The sequence below is a fragment of the Paroedura picta genome, chromosome 4 (genome assembly GCF_049243985.1).
Source record: "Paroedura picta isolate Pp20150507F chromosome 4, Ppicta_v3.0, whole genome shotgun sequence".
NCBI lineage: Eukaryota > Metazoa > Chordata > Lepidosauria > Squamata > Gekkonidae > Paroedura > Paroedura picta.
The window spans coordinates 98200470-98217674 of NC_135372.1; the positions used below are offsets into that span (position 1 = coordinate 98200470).

The 17205-nt window shown below is 43.9% G+C and overlaps 1 protein-coding gene across 13 annotated transcripts in view; it reads right to left on the reverse strand.

Moving 5' to 3' along the window:
* Positions 1 to 17194, reverse strand: part of LOC143835961 (uncharacterized) — a 68292-nt gene extending 51098 nt beyond the window's left edge. For 11 of the 13 annotated variants that reach the window (XM_077334500.1, XM_077334512.1, XM_077334503.1 and 8 more), the window contains exons 1-2: positions 17006 to 17194; positions 13611 to 14647 (exon numbers count right to left, since the gene is read on the reverse strand). In XM_077334500.1, coding sequence (XP_077190615.1) covers positions 13611 to 13627 — 17 coding nt within the window. In that variant the 5' untranslated portion in view covers positions 13628 to 14647; positions 17006 to 17194. Of the gene's footprint in view, positions 1 to 7058; positions 7091 to 13610; positions 15067 to 17005 lie in introns of those variants that run through there. The other 2 variants (XM_077334498.1, XM_077334499.1) reach the window with 2 other exon arrangements.
* Positions 17195 to 17205: the final 11 nt, after the last annotated feature.

The window sequence follows — 17205 nt, forward strand, 5'->3', positions numbered from 1 at the left end:
ATATTTCACTCTTCTGAACAAACCTACACAGATAGGCAGAGGGCTATCTCCTAACAGCAAAAAATGGCAGCTGTGAGAGGGGCAGGGAAAACAGAAAGAAAAACTTTCCAATTGGTAATTATAAGATACCATTAGAGTAATGCCTTCTTTTATTTTCTTAAACTGGGCCTATCATGGGCAATTTTTTTCAATCAGCAGTACACTGTGAGCACCAAAAAAATGGAGAAACATTGAAATTGGAGTCCCAGGACAGAGATAACAACCTTTACTTGCTTTTGGTCCCAGGACAGGTTTTTCCCAGGACATGATTACTTTGGCCAAATAATAAATGCCCAAAGCTGTCTTAATACTCCTTTTAGATAAGAGGATAAGGAAGACGGGTCAAAGAGCAAAACATTAGTTAAACAAAGGAACTGGGATTTGATGGGAAAGAATCTGCATTCAGAGGGTGAGGGAATTGTACATTCCAAAGTGCTGCATTGACCTGCAAATTGTTATTGCCTCCAGGGAGAGGGGAAGAGCAAAATTACTAGCTGAATACCCTTCTGGCTCAGAGTGAGAGTCCACCTAAGAAATCCAGGCAGCTCCTGGAAAGCCTGGCATCTGGCTATAGAGTACATTTTTCCTTGTTCTGCATATGTGCAGACATTGGCAAAACTTACACATATTTGGGTGTTTCTAGTGCCAAGCTGCCATTGCAAAACAGGATATTAGCAGGGTGCATGTAACATTAAGGGCGTTTTCAGGAAGGCCGCTCCTCTTAGCGAGGAGAGGCCTGGATGCTGACAGTTGGGGCATGTCTGATAAGGTCACAGTCACATTATGGGGCCAAGGGTCAATATGGAGCAGATTCTTAAAATATAGAGAACTTGAGTATGTTTTGCTTCTGCACAAATTTCTTGGTGAAGGAAAATTCTGATAGCCCTGCAGGCCTTACAGACTCCTTTGTCTAGCGTGATGTTACCCAAACCGTGTCAGACTGGAAAGCTGTGTGTTTTTATTTATCTGCAGCAAAGAAAAACAGGCACAGGGGACTAGGGTCTGGAAAGACCCGTGCAAAGAACAATAGGGTTACATAGGGTTATATAACTTTACCTAAGAGGCTGGCTGCATCCCCTGGACCAGTGCCATCATTCCACTCCATCATACCATCTCCAGATCCACCCTGATCTCATCCTCTGGTATGGCAAGGGTCACAAGGTGAGCACAGCCTTCAGGTTTACATTGAATAGAGCATATCCATCATCACCCCTCTACTTACCCTGCCTGTCTGTGCTAAGTACTGTGTTATCAGAAATATGTTAACAGTCCCTGAATTTAGCCTAAACCTCCCTCAGTTATCTACATTGTTTTTAGCTTTCCTTTAGCTCTCCGAAAAGCACTCTATAAACTACTCTCCCCCACCCTCAGGCACATTACAGAGCCTCATATCAGTTTTCCTATATTCTACTGTAGGTAAAAGGTTGCAGAGCAGGGAGCATTTCTTCATAAGGAAGTGATAGGTCTCATCTCCAATATAAACCTAAGACCAATTTCCAATAACTGAATGATCATTTAGAAGTTTGTAATCATTTCCTTCAACACCAATTCTATCAGAACTATTTTTTAGTATTTTGAAATAAATTCCTGGATGCATGCAGGTAAACCCAGAAATTTCCCGCACATTGGTTTGGATCTACCAGAAATTTCTCTCTTCCTCCTTACTGCTACAGTCCATCCCTTTATCCTCTGAAGTACTGCTCTTAGAGGAGAGGAAACCTTCAGGAACAGCTGGGGCAGGGTATCAAAGGCCTGTTGTGCAGGAATGCCAGTTCTCAACCTTTTTCTTGCCGCAACCCCAACTTCGACTGCAGCGGCACAGGCCTGTTTCCAGAAATCTAGGAGCTTTGCTGGGCTCAGCAGCAGCTGTATCAGATTCTGGGAGATGCACTGGTGCAGCAGTGGATGCACTGGAGCCTAGGTACTGCAGTAGGCCGGACTGCAGCTGTACCAGAGCCCTGGAATCACAGTGCGGGCCACAAGAAAGTAGGAGGAGATGGGATCTGCCCCTGAGAGACTCATGGGCCCATACTTTCATCTGTTCCACTGCATTCATTAAAATGAAGAAACTGTTTCTAGATTGGGCAATTTTTAAGGACATTAAATGATGGCTGTACCCTTATTGGCCCTATTCCAGCTCGGACAGCCAGACAAGTTCCACCCAACATGCTGTTTCACGAATATATAGAGGAACCATGGATGGATAAGGATATGACTAAGTGCTGTCCCAAACAGAGCTATACTCTTATAAGCCCATTCATTTGATGGACTTAGAGGGGTGTAACTCTGTCTTGTTTCTTTGTGGAACCATTAATTAATTAGATTTTTACATTCCTGATGCTTAATGGTTGACCTATGACAAGCATACAGATCTCCCAAAGGATTCACCAGTAATGGAGAATATGGCAAAGTGAAGTCAGATGTTTATACAGAAGGTGAAGCAGCTACATGTGACATTAAATTGAATCATATCAGTATATCCTTTAGACAACTTTAGGCATATGTGTCATGTGAAGAATATGATATGCTTTCTATCATACAAAATATATCAAGAAGGGGAAAAGGAGAAACATGGGATTTTCAGAGTACAATATGACTTCTGTAGAAGTGGCACAATGCACAATGAATAATACCCCCTCTCCCATGCCTTCTTTATTTAGAAACAAATATAAGAAAATGTAACTTCCTCTTATCTGTTTTATGATTCTGAATGCATGAGAGAGAATAAGGATTAAGACTTGCTTCTAGGCAATGAAGGTCATTAGCTTAGCCTCAGATCAGATGGGCAGCTGTGTTAGCCTTGCTCTTTCCCACAGCTATAGACAGAGTCCAGTAACACCTTAAAACAGTCATTCTCAACCAGGGTTACTCCAGTTGGGTTTTTATATTTATATAAATAATATTTTAAAACTAAACTGGGGAGGAGTCAGGAGAAGAGTGGCTTTCTGTTCATATGTCTGGTCTACAGTGACCTTGTTGAATTTTCACACAGTGGAAGAGGAATGGAAGGGAGAGCTGAATCTGTTGCACTCCCCCCTCCCCCAATGTGTTCCTTCTACTCAACCCCTCAGAATTTGGTATCAAAGCCCTGCCAGCTGAAAAATGGCTGGAGGAAGGCTGTTGCAAATAAAGGTATTTAGATAGTCAAGCATGAGAGGACTGTACAATAACACAGAGTCTACCTTCCAAAGTAACCATTTTCTCCAGGGAAACTCATCTCTGCAGTCTGGAGATGAGCGGTAATTCCAGAGGATCTCCAGGTCCCACCTGGAGGCTGACATCCCTAGCCAAGAGCTACTACACTTGGATCCAACGTAAGGACTGTGTGCAGCCTGCACAAGTGAAAGTGTAGGCCTGGTGTACGTATTGGTTCATGGAGGTGAATGTGTGATTAGGCCTTGAAAACAGCATTGTTTGGCTTAGAATCCAGCTCATGACTTCTCAGATATTGGGAGTCACTTGGAGTACTGTGTTCAATTTTGGGCACCACACTTGAAGAAGAATGTAGATAAATTGGAGCATGTCCAGAGGAGGGCAACAAAGATGGTGAGGGTTTTGGAGACCTATGAGGAAAGGTTGGGGGAGCTTGTATGAGGTATGAGGAAAGGTTGGGGGAGCTTGGTCTTTTTAACCTGCAGAGGATATGACTGAGAGGGGATTTGATAACCATCTTCAAGTATTTAAAAGGCTGCCATATAGAGCAGTGGTCCCTAGCCCGCAGCCCGCGGCCTGGTGCCGGGCTGTGAAGGCCTTGGCGCAGGGCCGCGGCTCCTTCTTCCCTCCCCCCCCTGAAGCAAGAAGCTCGCCAGGCCGCAAGCAAATCGGCCGCTAAAGCCAAAGCGTCCAATTAGCTCGCGGCCCGGCAAGCTTCTTGTTTCGGGGGGAGAAGCTTGCTGAGGCGCAAACTAATCGGCCGCTTTAGCGGCCGATTTGCTGGCGGCCCGGAGGGGCCGGGAGGGGGAGCCGTGGCCGCCAGCATGGCGGTGGCGCAAACGCACGTGTGCGGCAGTCCGCGCATGCGCATTTGCGCTGGGGCTGCCGCGCTTGCGTGGGCCCCCGGGCCGCCCTCTCGCCCCACTCTGGAGCAGCGGTCCGCGGCAGCCAAAAGGTTGCGGACCACTGATATAGAGGATGGAGAAGAGTTGTTCTCTCTTGCCCCAGAGAGATGGACCAGAACCAGTGGGATGAAATTAATTCAAAAGAAATTCCATCTAAACATCCGGAAGACGTTCCTGACAGTTAGAGCGGTTTCTCAGTGGAACAGGCTTCCTTGGGAGGTGGTAGGTTCTCTGTGGATTGGAAAATTGGAAATTTTTAAACAGAGCTTGGATAGGCTTCTAATGGAGAGGCTGTGAAGGTTCAAGGAGGTGGCAGGTTACTGTGGATGAGCGATAGGGTTAGTGTCCTGCATAGTGCAGGGGGTTGGACTAAATGACCCAGGACTCCATTTCAACTCTATGATTCTATATATGTGAGTAAAACATAGATCCCGCATCACTAAATATCTTGACTATATTGCAGGGGGGATGACATTGCCTTAGTTTTATTCAGTATAGTCTAAGATCTACTAAAAATGGAGGGAGCATATCATTAATATGATATGATCATCAGAAAGGCCAAAGCTGAGAGTGAGCTAAGATTGGCCAGGGAAGCCCATTGTAACAAGAAAAGATTTTTCAGTTATGTGAGGAGCAAACGTAAAGTAAAGGAGGCAATAGGCCCACTGTTGGGTGCGGATGGACAAACTCTAACGGAAGATGCAGAGAAAGCAGAAAGGCTTAGTGCCTATTTTACATCTGTTTTTTCCCACAGGTCAAAGTGTTTAGGCACATCTAGAGATGGCTGTAGCCAAAGGATAGTGTCTGGGTGGCAGGTTAACATGGATAGAGAGGTTGTTGAGAGGCATTTAGCTGCACTGGATGAGTTAAAATCCCCTGGTCCGGATGAAATGCACCCGAGAGTACTCAAAGAACTTTCCAGAGAACTTGCACAGCCCTTGTCCATCATCTTCGGAACCTCTTTAAGGACTGGAGATGTCCCGGAGGACTGGAAAAGAGCAAACGTTATTCCGATCTTCAAAAAAGGGAGGAAGGATGACCCAGGAAACTACAGACCAGTGAGTCTGACCTCTGTTGTGGGGAAGATAATGGAGCAGATATTAAAGGGAGTGATCTGCAAACATCTGGAGGACAATTTGGTGATCCAAGGAAGTCAGCATGGATTTGTCTCCAACAGGTCCTGCCAGACCAACCTAGTTTCCTTTTTTGACCAAGTAACAGGTTTGCTGGATCGGGGAAATTCGGTTGATGTCATTTACTTGGATTTTAGTAAAGCTTTTGACAAGGTTCCCCATGATGTTCTGATGGATAAGTTGAAGGACTGCAATCTGGATTTTCAGATAGTTAGTTGGATAGGGAATTGGTTAGAGAACCGCACTCAAAGAGTTGTTGTCAATGGTGTTTCATCAGACTGGAGAGAGGTGAGTAGTGGGGTACCTCAGGGCTCGGTGCTCGGCCCGGTACTTTTTAACATATTTATTAATGATCTTGATGAGGGGGTGGAGGGACTACTCATCAAGTTTGCAGATGACACCAAATTGGGAGGACTGGCAAATACTCTGGAAGATAGAGACAGAGTTCAACGAGATCTGAACACAATGGAAAAATGGGCAAATGAGAACAAGATGCAATTTAATAAAGATAAGTGTAAAGTTCTGCATCTGGGTCAGAAAAATGAAAAGCATGCCTACTGGATGGGGGATACGCTTCTAGGTAGCACTGTGTGTGAACGAGACCTTGGGGTACTTGTGGATTGTAAACTAAACATGAGCAGGCAGTGTGATGCAGCGGTAAAAAAGGCAAATGCCATTTTGGGCTGTATCAACAGAGGCATCACATCAAAATCACAAGATGTCATAGTCCCATTGTATACGGCACTGGTCAGACCACACCTGGAGTACTGTGTGCAGTTCTGGAGGCCTCACTTCAAGAAGGACGTCGATAAAATTGAAAGGGTACAGAGGAGAGCGACGAAGATGATCTGGGGCCAAGGGATCAAGCCCTATGAAGATAGGTTGAGGGACTTGGGAATGTTCAGCCTGGAGAAAAGGAGGTTGAGAGGGGACATGATAGCCCTCTTTAAATATTTGAAAGGTTGTCACTTGGAGGAGGGCAGGATGCTGTTTCTGCTGGCTGCAGAGGAGAGGACACGCAGTAATTGGTTTAAACTTCAAGTACAACGATATAGGCTAGATATCAGGAACAAGTTTTTCACAGTCAGAGTAGTTCAGCAGTGGAATAGGCTGCCTAAGGAGGTGGTGAGCTCCCCCTCACTGGCAGTCTTCAAGCAAAGGTTGGATACACACTTTTCTTGGATGCTTTAGGATGCTTAGGGCTAATCCTGCGTTGAGCAGGGGGTTGGACTAGATGGCCTGTATGGCCCCTTCCAACTCTATGATTCTATGATTCTATAATATCCACTTGTACCTCCTTACAACAATACACAAATTCAGCTCTTTACTCCTCCTGCCATAATTGCTGCTGCTATGCAAACTGGATGAAAACTGAACAGTACTTCATGTCTGGTCACATCCTTTCCATCTCCACACCCAATGATGGGTTATGCAAACATGTAGACAAATCTTCTCATTTGTAGGGCTGAGAACACAACAGACTAGGGTGCAAGAATCTAGGGTGCAAGAATTCCCATCTCAAAATCAGAACTTAGCTAAGCAGTTAAAATCTCAGAGGCAGTGATGGAAAAATACTGGATGTGAGCTGAACAAGAAATTAGCCTTTGTGCAGGGTGTCCCCCCTCAAAAGACTATTAAACAGAAAAGCAGATGAAAGGTACTCAGGCAGAATTCATGGAACATTGGGGAGAAAAACAAGTTAGAGGCCCTCTCCACCCCTTTGTTAGGTGCGAAGTCGTGTCTGACACATCGTGACCTCATGGACAATGATCCTCCAGGCCTTCCTGTCCTCTACCATTCCCCGGAGTCCATTTAAGTTTGTACCTACTGCTTCAGTGACTCCATCCAGCCACCTCATTCTCTGTCGCCCCCTTCTTCTTTTGCCCTCGATCGCTCCCAGCATTAGGCTCTTCTCCAGGGAGTTCTTCCTTCTCATGAGGTGGCCAAAGTATTCGAGTTTCATCTGCAGGATCTGGCCTTCTAAGGAGCAGTCAGGCTGATCTCCTCTAGGACTGACCGGTTTGTTCGCCTTGCAGTCCAAGGGACTCTCAAGAGTCTTCTCCACCCCTAGCTGTGTTAAAATATATTATAATGATGACATGTGAGAGGTGTGTTAGAAAAGTAAAGTCTGTAACTCACCTCTGGGGGAGAAATAAGACAACCTAGGGGATGAAGTGGCCTGGAAAAAGGGACAATAAGCCATCTGCAAATGGAAAAAAAATTGAGCTCATCTGAGCGGTGCTCTGCTCCCTTTGTTGCACAATGCAGTATCTTTTCTACCTACCAGACTGTCTGGTGATTCTACTTCAAGGTTAGAAGTAAGAGGGATGATTTTTAACAGCAGCAGCAGCCTGACTTACTAAGTTGTTGTTTAGAACTGGGCAGAGATAGTTGCTGAAAAACTGGTGAAATTATCTGAAATAAATTTGTGGGTAAACTAACTAACCTAGGTGTCTAGAGAGGGTTCCTTGCAGAAAAGGCAGAGGCAACCACCTCCTCCTCAGGGAGGCATTTACTGTCTCCCAGGCCCAGTCCACCAGCCCCTACCTGGCAGATTTAAACAGCCAGGAGGTTGTACAAGCAGATCATGGGTTTTGAACTTCCAGGAATCCTGTTCATATTCCCAAACTGGACAAACTAATTGCAAACAACTGAACAACTTGGCATCCTGGGACTATATGATTCTGTTTCTGATAATGTGCAAGCTGGTATGGATACAAGAAAATGGATACAAAATTATCACAGCGGGCTGCAGACTCCTCCCAAGTCTTTCTCTACTATCACTCCAGCCATCTCCTTTGTCTTTTCTTTGTTCTCAGCTCCTGAGAAACCTAGGGTTTACTTGGGTCATTTCGTCATTCCAGGTCAGCCAGGGTATCCATAGGAGTGCCAACCATGGATCATTCTGTGCACTTTGGATAATGCATTTGCGCGTTTGCAGTGTGCTGTCGCGCGTGCGCGGCACCCGGGCCACCGGCTCTCTCCCACCCCCAGAAGCGGTCCTAAACCAGGAAAAGGTTGGGGACTGCTGCTCAAAGTTGCATAAAGCATTTTCCATATGTGGCCAACTTCCTCTTCCTCCTGTTTACCTAACCATTGACCCAAACAAAAGAAAAAAATCCCCAAGAGTTCAGCCCAGTTCTATCTCACATCTGGCAAACCATGGTCTAACTTCTCTGATTTTCTAAATAGAATGTTCACACCTTCATATACATGTGTACATATGTGTGAATGTGAATAAATTAAATATTAAACCTTTAATTGAATGTATTTCTATAATCTTCATAAAAGATCCCCAGAAACTTCTTCTGACCTCTTCATCATGCCAACAAGCAGATGTCCCAAGTCAACATTGCTCAACAAGCTGACATTGAACAAATGTCATATAGTTGATACAACCCAGCTATTTACACGAATTAACATTGCTCAGCAAGCTGATACTGAACAAATGTCATATAGCTAATACAGTTCAGTTAATTAATGATCCATTCCTCCCTCAACTCCCATCCAGGTATTTAATATCAGTTCTAGAGACGCCACGATGTCTCTTCTGTTATCTTTCCACCATTCAGGCAGTCCATGCTAGCTCAATAGGGACCATCCATCTTCCACCAAGAGATCAGGGTGACATCTCTCTCTGTAACAAACAACTTTTAAGCCAAGTCAAGCAAAAGATGCAGACATGGTCTCCCAGGACCCCAGGCTCCCATTAGAATTGACCCTACCACCGCAGTGCCTCCCAACATAAACAAAAAGTCTATTCTTCTATGCAATGATGGCAGCAAGACTAGTTCTGGCTAGAAAATGGAAAACGCAGGAGCTACCGTCAATAGAAGATTGGCAGAGTAAATTAGCGGATCTCACCAAGATGGCTAAATTTACATTAACCATTAATGGAAAAACCAAAGAAGCTTTTCAAGAACAATGGGGTCCTTATTTGAACTATTTAAGAAAGTAAAATATACGGGGAAAGGAGTGGATTTTACTATTATAATATGTTTAGAGTCTAACTAATAGCTTTACTAATGTTTATTATACGTATCTATTTTGTTTCTATCTTTTTAGAAAATAAAAAAAATTAATAAAAGAAAGAATTGACTCTGACCCCGAAGAAAACCAGGTCCTCCGGCCAGAACCAACAATTAGCCTTAGCAAATAATGCCCATTATATGCGCTCATCTGTACACCTCAAGCCTAGTCTACACATGGTGAGAAATGAGGAAATAAGATATTCTAAAATTAACACTTGCTGGGAACAGTAAAAACTGTGCTGAACAGGAAGAGAAACCCTCTGTAAACATATCCTGGTAACAGCTAAATTACACAAAAAGGGGATTGATTTGGTAGTGATTTCAAGTTTAAACAGACACACCATATATGATTAGGGTCTAGGAGCTTGAATGCTGTTAACCTTAGATTGAATTGAGCAGGCATAATAGGTGTATGAATATTAACACACACACCTCTAACTTATTATAATCTAATCTAAAATGAGATGTATTTCTCTTTATTCCTTTACCAAATCGGACTGCTCATTGTTTGATGCATCTCAATTGAGTGCAGACATCAGATTTTCATACCAGCTTTTTAGCTTAACTCCAAGACACATCCTGTTGAGAGTAGTTTTTAGAACTGCTTTAGATAGCAGCTTTTGGATGTTTAATGCCTGCACAGAGACCAGAGGACCTTATTATCATTTTAACAAACTTGTTCCAGGAGGAGCTAAAGCTCATTTTAATGGACATGCCATGACGTTATAACTTGTATGGTTATATGAAGGGGGCAATTTGGGAAATAGATTGTAACTCCTCCTATGGGACTGCCCAAGGCAGTTGATTGATAGAACACATGATATACATGCTGGCTTCTGAAAGCAAGAGTCAGAAATGCTTGAACTTGCTTTTAGAGCTTTACCTCTCTATTTGTACAAATAAAATGCTTTTGTTGCCACAGCTTTTGCTTCCATCTGATTTCAGGATAACGGTATGATCACCAGCCTCACCCTGGCTGGAAAAAGAACCAGAAAATACCTGCTGTCTTTTATTAAAGACCACAGTCCAGGTATCAACTCTCCTGGACCTAAACAGAACAAACAAGTCCAGGGAACAACTTTCACTTGATTCTAGACAAGACAAACAGAAAGACAACAGGGATAAAAAACACCAGACTAGTTGTCCTGTCCACATCCTCAGACTGGACAACCTGAAAACAATGAAACACAACTGGACAACTTGTAATGTTCCCCCTTGTACAAAAATGATAGCCCAGGATCAGCTGTCTTCAGCCAGCTCAGTTCTACATGCAAGCAGTAAAATCATTCACCAGTCTAATGCAGCTCAAGATATATCCAGGATTTTCAGAAGTTCATCTGGTCCTCAGGCTGCAAGCTACAGGGCAAGAGCCCTTTGGTTCACACTAGAGCAGCCTTTCTCAGTGTTTTTACCATTGTTAAACCACTGAAACATTCTTCAGGGTTTGAAAAATTCCAGAAGTGGCAATCATGCAGAATATGGTGGGGAAGCATAGCTGTGTACATGCCCACTTGGGGCCCCTCCCCTTCCCACATCCTCCAGGCCCATCATTGGCCATTTTGGGAGGAGGTGGGTAAGTCAACATGACCATTTAGGGTCATAAAGGTAAAAGGTAAAGGTATCCCCTGTGCAAGCACCCTTGGGGTGACACCCTCCAGCGTTTTCATGGCAGACTCAATACGGGGTGGTTTGCCAGTGCCTTCCCCAGTCATTACCGTTTACCCCCCAGCAAGCTGGGTACTCATTTTACCAATCTCTGAAGGATGGAAGGCTGAGTCGACCTTGAGCCGGCTGCTGGGATCAAACTCCCAGCCGCATGGCCAGACAGCTTCAGACAGCATTTCTGCTGCCTTGCCACTCTGCACCACAAGAGGCTACTTTTAGGGTCATATCACCTGATAAATGTTTAAGAAACTCTTAAAAATATATTTAAAATTAACTCTCACCCATTTAAAAAAAACATTCAAGGGCTGTTAAGAAACCCCAGGCTTTCACAAAAGCTCTGCCTGTCTGTCTCCTGGTTCCTGACTTTGGCCTGACTTCTGCCTATGCTCCTGGCTCCTGGCCCCTTGCTTTCCGTTCCTGACTTTGCTCCTGGCTCTAGACCTACAGCTTGGCTCCTAACTACAGTACCAGCTTCTGACCATGGTTCGGCCTTGATTGTTTCTCTGGTTCCTGACCCCAGTTCAGCTTGACCTTGGTCCCCGCCCCACCTACTTTGTGATCTGACTCTCGGGCTCCTGAACCCCCAGACTGGACTCTGGTGTCTGGCTTGTGCACCCCTGCCTCTGTTAACATCTGCTAAATGTCCCTTCTGCATTCAGCAGGTCAAGCCCAAAAGAGGGCAGGATCAGTAGCTGGTACACTGAGAGTTTGTCTCCTCCCAAATACAATGAAGACATAGTGAGGTGAGTACATGTAAAGTTTATTTAGGGATTAAAACAGGGGTACAGACTTGTAGTTAAAATCACTTCAAAATACCAGTTGAGAAGAAAATCATCACTGATTCTGACACATTAATGTAAATCCAACATACAACCCCACAATGAGTACATGCATGTATGTATGTGTTAGTGAAGCATCATCTAACCCTGTTAAAGTGATTAAATGATTCCCCATGTATTTCAGATCACCAAAATACAATCATGCAAATGCATCCTCCATCCCTCACAACCCAACACCCCCTAACTGCTCAAATATCTATGCAGCGTATGAGCAACAATTTCATGATTCATATTTACCTATCCCTTAAGATCCAGCATGGGTCTCAAAGGTGAGAAGAGAAATGTCAGAAGTTCTGAAAGCTCTCCCAAAGTTTCTTTTCTTTTAAACCTTCCCCATATTGGTTCAACACCCAATCACACTTTCTAAACCAGCCCTTTGTTTCATATCAATAAACCAATGAGGAAGTCACATATCCCACAATGCTGATCTCGTGTACCTTCCACATTTGGCAAGGAAAGTTACCAAAGCACTTGTCTATGTGCTGTTCATAGGGCAGCACACTCTGGTTGAGAAAGTCTGCACTAGAGGCTTGCATCTCAGCCTGAACTCCCTGCTTAAATAGTACAGGTTCCTGTGAAAAGATCCAAACAGCCCCAGTGATTTAGCAGCCTATGGCACCTTAAGAAGTCAGGTGGTAAAAATAAAGCAGCTATTGTCAGAGACTTCCCATGCTGTTTTCCTGTCTCCTTCTTGTTACTTAAGGGTATCCAATGAAGCTGATGGGCAGTAGGTTCAGGACAGACTAAAGGAAATACTACTTTACAAAGAGGGTGATTAGAATTTGCTGCTAGAGGATGTAGTGATTACCCCGGGATTAAACAGCTTTAAAGGGGGATTAGACAGATTCATGGAGGATAAGTCTATCAGTGGCTACTGTCAAGTGCAGTAAGAACTCACAACAAACTTCTATGAAAAGAAAGTTTTATTGATGAGTTACTTCAATCACCTAAACTGGCGAAGTCAAATCTGCCTGTTAATACATTTGCAGACCCTTTTCAAGAGAATTCTCCCGCCCAAAACTTGAAGGTTCCCAAGGGAGGGGGGAAGGAGCACCAGGTGCAATAAACCAGGGAGTGTTACTTCTCACATGTCCTTGGGCTGCCCGGCGCCCACTGACAAGATAACTGTTTTTGTTACAAAGAGCAGGCCTTGCTGGCCGGTTCAAAAGACAAATAGTTCGCAGCAAATCATGATAGCAGGGTACAGCAGACAAGTTTTGATTTCAGGCAGGCAGCTAAATATAATGGGTCGAGGTTACACAGAGACCCAAAAGCGAAAGGTCAAAATAAGGCTAAGCAAACATGGAGAGACTCAGGCTAATATAAAGATTCATGGCAGAGAGCAGGCACTGATCCTGACAGCTACTAGCAATCCTAACTGAGAAGAACCTCCAAATTTGGAGGCACTAACCATCTGAATCCCAGAGCCAGGCAAGAACATTAGGGAAAGGCCTTGGCCGCTATACCCTGTTGTTGGCTGTCCAGAGGAACTGGTTGGCCATTGTGTGAAGCAAGATGCTGGACTACATGGACCACTGGTCTCATCTATTATCTGTCCCCTGAATTTATGATGGAGGGAATTAGCAATTCTAGGAGACTAATAAGCATTGCAAAAGGTAGTAAAAGCGGCACTGCCACGAGAGTATATGGAGGGAGTATCTGTTAAGAAATCTTGGACAGAAGCAAGCTCAGAAATTAATAAAAAGGGAGTTTTATTGAAAAATAAATAAAAAAATGGCCCCTAGTCACATAGAAACAATTTAATTTAGAGAGCATACATACAGAAGAAAATATAGAAATGGTCAGGTTTTGATAGAGGAAATAATGGATCAATTAAAAGCATACATCACCATCTGATGCATCACGGAGGAAGATGAAGCAGCAGCAGCAGCCTGCCTGCAGTCTGGGTCTCACACAGAGGAACAGCCAAAAATGCGAGCAAGATTGCTTGTCTCTGCTCTCTTTTTATAGGAAATTTGCACTTGGGGAGCCCTAAAACAAAATCTTGATATGATTAGGAAAGCAAAGTAGCTGAGGTTCATTAATTGGTGGACCAGGTTTTGACAATGGAGCTTGAATAGTTTTGCCAGAACTAGTGAAAGGTTCTCGGTGAGTACTTGGGAATAGACTTTGTTTGCATTCCACAGATGGGAGGGGGAGTCCAGGTTTGGAGAGCCTTAATGGGATTTTGATGTACCAGTATAAAAGACAGAATGCAACTGCTAGAAGTTCCAGAAGGAAAATAATACAGAGTAGTTAACTAGATCTGCCACTGGTCCAGGCCTGGTCTCCTCCTTTGTCTCTGTGATGCTCAGGTAGAGATGAGTGTCCTGTCCAGCCCTTCTGTACAGTGATTCCCTTACTGCTGTGACTGTCAGGAGACTTCTGGCTGAAGACCCTGATTTCACATAGAGCTTGCCAGCTGACCTATTTCTGACACACTCAAGGCCTTGTGGGTAGCCCTGCCTGGCTTGACCTGTGTTATTTATCAGAAGCGAAGATGGAGGATAGCAGCCACTTTTCCTTCTGAATCTCCTAGTAGTAGTGGTTATTCTCTAGGACTGGGTCCCAAACTGGGGGTATTTACCCATAGCCTATAGTTTGGGAGTCAAGGAGGACATACACCTGTCCCTCTTAGTTTGCCTGATGCTGGAGGTTGGGATGGTTTGAAAAATTTTCCCCATCCCAGCCCCTCAGTTGCGGACATGATTGCAAGGCTTTTGCTGCCAATGAAAAGGATGGCCATTTACAAAAAGTTGGAGATAGCTAGGAAGCAAGGCATAGAAGTGGTTGGATGTGAGGAGGGTTTTAAACATGAAACTATGCAGACAACACAAAAAACTCTTCAGGAGAATTCCTATGAACACTTGTGCAAAGGTGATCTGAAAAAAAAAATGAGGAAATTAGGGAGGACATCAGAATAACAGTGATATAAATGCCTTAAATAACCAGGATTTTTATAGGAGGGTGCTGGCATCATTTGTTCTATGGCATTACAGTAACCCACCTTTAAGGGTTTATTAATGGATGTTATATTGATTCTATATATTGATTTAATAGCTGCATTTTTAAAGGCTGTAAAAATCACTATATCAACATACCATTGTAATGATCGGCTAAGTAGGTTCTCTGAATTCCCAACTTTCATTGTCTACTGGGTGGGTGGAGGAGTGGGATGATGGTGACAGTGCACAATCATCGAAAGGTGAGTGTGAATATATGGGACAAAGAAAACCAAAAGAAATATCAGGCACAAGGGTAATGGGACCTCAAAATCAGCTTCCAGAAAAAGGATAGAAGTGGTCTGAAAAGAACACTGGGGGGGGGGGCAGGGAACCCAACACCCAAGGGAAGCAACGGAACCACCACCATGTCGAAAAGCCTTCAGACTGCCTTACCCTAGGGACAACTGAGAGCAGAATTCATCTTAAGTGAACGGACTTTCCTTTTTAGGTTATCCTCTACCTCCTCTTCTGAGCAGAACAGAGTCCTCCTTGCAATACCCCAACTTACTTGGCAATCCCATGACCCAAAGGACCTATATTCCAGAGGTCAAAAGGGACTGCTGGGGAGGGGTGGAAAGAGATAAAATTGGTGATAATCATGACCTAACTGTATTTGGCTGCAAATGGGTGGCATAAGAATTAACCTTATTTTATAGCCCAGTTGTTGCAAACACCCTATTTACTTAGCTATGAAGTTTTTAAATTACTATTTCAAAACCAATGGCTAGAAGAGACTTCCCTTGAAATCTACAAACCTACAAACCTTATTATTTAGTCATTTGATTTATATACTGTCCCTCTGGTGATCTTAAATCTTCCTTGGCACCTGAGAATGTTTACTTTAAAAAAAATCCATGAAGAATTCTTTTAAGTATTAAAATTCGTTGGGAATCTTTGGACAAATTCAATTTATATACACCAACAGAAGCAGCCTTGTATGTGAATTCTTAACAGTTTCAATGCACTTGGTATAGAAATTGTAAAGATGCTGCCATCTGCAGGACTTAGGCTATTATTTGCAACCCCTGTATTCTTTTACCTTGGGAATTACTCAGACACTCTCTTAAAAGGGGTAGTCATTTCCCACCTTCTGGAAAATGAGGCAACTTGACTGGGCTGGAAATTTGGTGCCATCAGTGTGCTGATGGCACCCTGTTCTACTTTGCCTTTCTTTGTACTAAGATTTTGTAGTCTTGCTGTTTAATTATTGGGACAAACTAGCTGGGATTACAGGCTCTGCTAGAACATGCAGGTTGTGGGGTCAGGGAAATGGGTATGGAAACCAAACAGGTAGTTTTCATCAGCATGCCTTTTTGCTCCAAAATCCTGATCCCTTGTTGGTGCTTTAGATATGTTATGGTAGATCCAGGTTTAAACAAATGGGTCCTCTTATTGCCAGTATTAAGTCTAGTGATTGAAGACCTGATGTTAGCTATATAATAGTGGCAATTACCAGACACCAATTATTTTTTTAAATGGTACAGAAAAATGATGGCTCTGGACATGGAAGCTGAGGGACATGGTTTGTGACCAGTAATATCACTGAATCTTGTAGCAACTTAAACAGTAATGATTTTTACGCAGAAATGGCCTCCACTCACGAATTCAGTCCATTATCTCAGTTATTGTGACCATTATCTGTCCATGTACAGGAACCTAACTGCAGACTAGCAGCTGGGGGAATAGGAGGGGGGGATAAAGAAAGGCACCATCAAGCTCTCAGCACAGAAGCTCTTAATAATTCTGGTGGAAGGACAATGGGTTACTTCTTCACACTGTGTTACAAGGATGAAGATGGGAATGTGAATGTGCTTTGTGTACTGAAGCAGGCAGGTATAGCATTTGGGGACCTTTAGGACTACCAATTCCAGGTTGAGAAATTCCTTGAAATGTCGGAGATAGGCTGGGTGGAGAGGGGGGTACAGGATTTAGAGGAAGGGAGATTTCTCAGGAGAGTATCATGCCAGAGGCCACTACACTTTCTCCAGGGCAACTCATCTTTGTAGCTTATCAGTTCTATTTCTAGGAAATCTCCTGACTCCACCTGACAATGGCAATATGGCATTTTCACTTCACTTCTAAGGACACTAAAAGGAATGACAATTTCAACCCTCAACCCTGCCCAGCCTAACCCTAAATTTCCAGGAATTTCTCAACCTGGAATTGGTAGTCCTAAAGCCCCGGCCATACACCAGCATCGTAGGGTCAATTTGTTACAGCAAATGAAAAACGCACCTTGTGGCAGGATGAAAGCCGACCAGATTGACTCAAGATCGCCCCAGAGGGCTGCCCCCTCGCTCTGCAGTAGGACAGCGAGATTGAGAGTCCAGTAACATTTTAAGAGACGGAGGATGTTTTCGGGGCGGAAGCTTCCCAGCGTCTCTGACGAAGCGACCCTCGAAAACCTATACCCCGGGAACCGTGGCGGTCTCCGA